This window comes from Limulus polyphemus, unplaced genomic scaffold (assembly GCF_000517525.1).
Source record: "Limulus polyphemus unplaced genomic scaffold, Limulus_polyphemus-2.1.2 Scaffold2723, whole genome shotgun sequence".
NCBI lineage: Eukaryota > Metazoa > Arthropoda > Merostomata > Xiphosura > Limulidae > Limulus > Limulus polyphemus.
The window spans coordinates 17,167-18,901 of NW_013668333.1; the positions used below are offsets into that span (position 1 = coordinate 17,167).

Consider the following 1,735-nt stretch of genomic DNA (forward strand, 5'->3'; position numbering starts at 1 on the left):
AATGATGATCTGATGCACGTTTATCCTTAATGATGATCTGATGCACGTTTATCCTTAATGATGATCTGATGCACGTTTATCCTTAATGATAATCTTTGTATCAGTTGCCTGAGAAGTTCCAAACTCCTTCAGTTTGGCCCACTAGCCTCCACTTCTTCTATGTGTCAAAACTGAAATGGTGGTCTGAACTCTTAAAGGTTTTCACTTGTCATCAGTGCTGTATTGAAATGATAACATATATATGCTCGGAAATCACAAGATCTGTAGCTATGACTAAACAATTTTAACACATGAAAATTCAGAGCAGCCACTGATTGTCTAATGGAACAGCATATTCACTAAGACAGAATTTACCAAACATTTACTTGAGTCTAATATGGGACTTGGGCATCTCGGATGTTTGGCATTGGATAGTAATATAAAAAACTGTGACTGCTCTACCTATTACTCATCATATGGATTTGATAACTTCAAAGTTTTTATAGTCATCTACCAAATATTTATTGGTAGTTGTGAGATGTGTTAAAGCACTGTCAGAAGATTTAAGTCCAAATATTTTTATTTTGTTAAAGGACTTCTGATACTTCTGGACTTAAAGAAAGAAAAATGTATAGATATCTACAAGAATTTATAACACTTGAACACTATTGTGCAGTGAGTGTTATTGATACCTGTCTATTTGGGAAAGTTAAGAGAAAGGTTTAATTACAAGTTAAGAAAATCTAAAAGTGTTGCATAGTCAGATTTAAAAATAGCTAAATGATTAATGGACTCTTGAGATCAAGTGAAATTTGTATTCTCAGGTTGTTGAAGACATTGAACGGATTGACTTTGATCGATTTGAGAAACATGACCCAAAACTTAAAGACTGGAGAATTGATGATCGTTGGGAATGGAATGGTCTGAGACGCACGTGAGTAGCCAACTTTGTGTCACATGATTTAGAACACCAGGATTGAGCTTTGGGGGGGGGGGATATGGCTGGGTTGACGATTCTTTTTACCCAACTGTGAGAGGGACCTATACATAAATATATATATCTGTCTTTAGTCTTACAATTCTTAACATTTCATTTCAACAGTTGTAACTTAAGGAGTAAGTTTTAACTCTCCATGGGGTTAGTATCTTTGTGTGTTTCTTTTGACTTGTGCCTCTAATAAATATTGACTTAACAGTACATGTGTATAATCAAAATTTTATAAACAGTAAAACAGATCTTTAATTTATACTGTAAACAACAACGTATGTATCAACATATAAAACGATGTGTAAGAATATATATATATATATTCAGTTTGACAACATTGATATTACCAATAAATTTGTTTTTTTGGGGGGAGGCAACTTATAAGTTTTGCTATAATTTTTGAATTTTTACTGGTAAATTTATTGTAACCAAAAAAATGCTGATTAATTTTGATTTTGTTTATCCCAATGTCAAAATAAAGAGTTGGAAATTTATATTTATAGTTTTAAAAAGTTGATGCTCGTCAAAGCTAACAAGATTGTAAGTTATATAGAAAGCTAACGAACGAGATGACAGCTCTTATTTTTCCATCCTAAGATAATAGGTTATGCAAGATACTATTACTTGTTTGTTTTAAACTTCAACGTTTCCCAAAAGATCCAAGTTTATAATCTTCTCCAAAATTATTATGTAATCAAAACTGTATTCTTGTTATTTGAAATGTATCAGTTGAAGCTGTGTAATAAAATTCATTGTAAGTGTAGATCA

The 1,735-nt window shown here is 31.8% G+C and overlaps 1 protein-coding gene across 1 annotated transcript in view; it reads left to right on the forward strand.

Moving 5' to 3' along the window:
* Positions 1-1,735, forward strand: part of LOC106467736 (NADH dehydrogenase [ubiquinone] 1 alpha subcomplex subunit 10, mitochondrial-like) — a 15,541-nt gene that overhangs the window by 10,622 nt on the left and 3,184 nt on the right. The window contains exon 6 of the mRNA XM_013928113.2: positions 804-913. Within this exon, the coding sequence (XP_013783567.1) occupies positions 804-913 (110 nt within the window). The remainder of the gene's footprint in view (positions 1-803; positions 914-1,735) is intronic.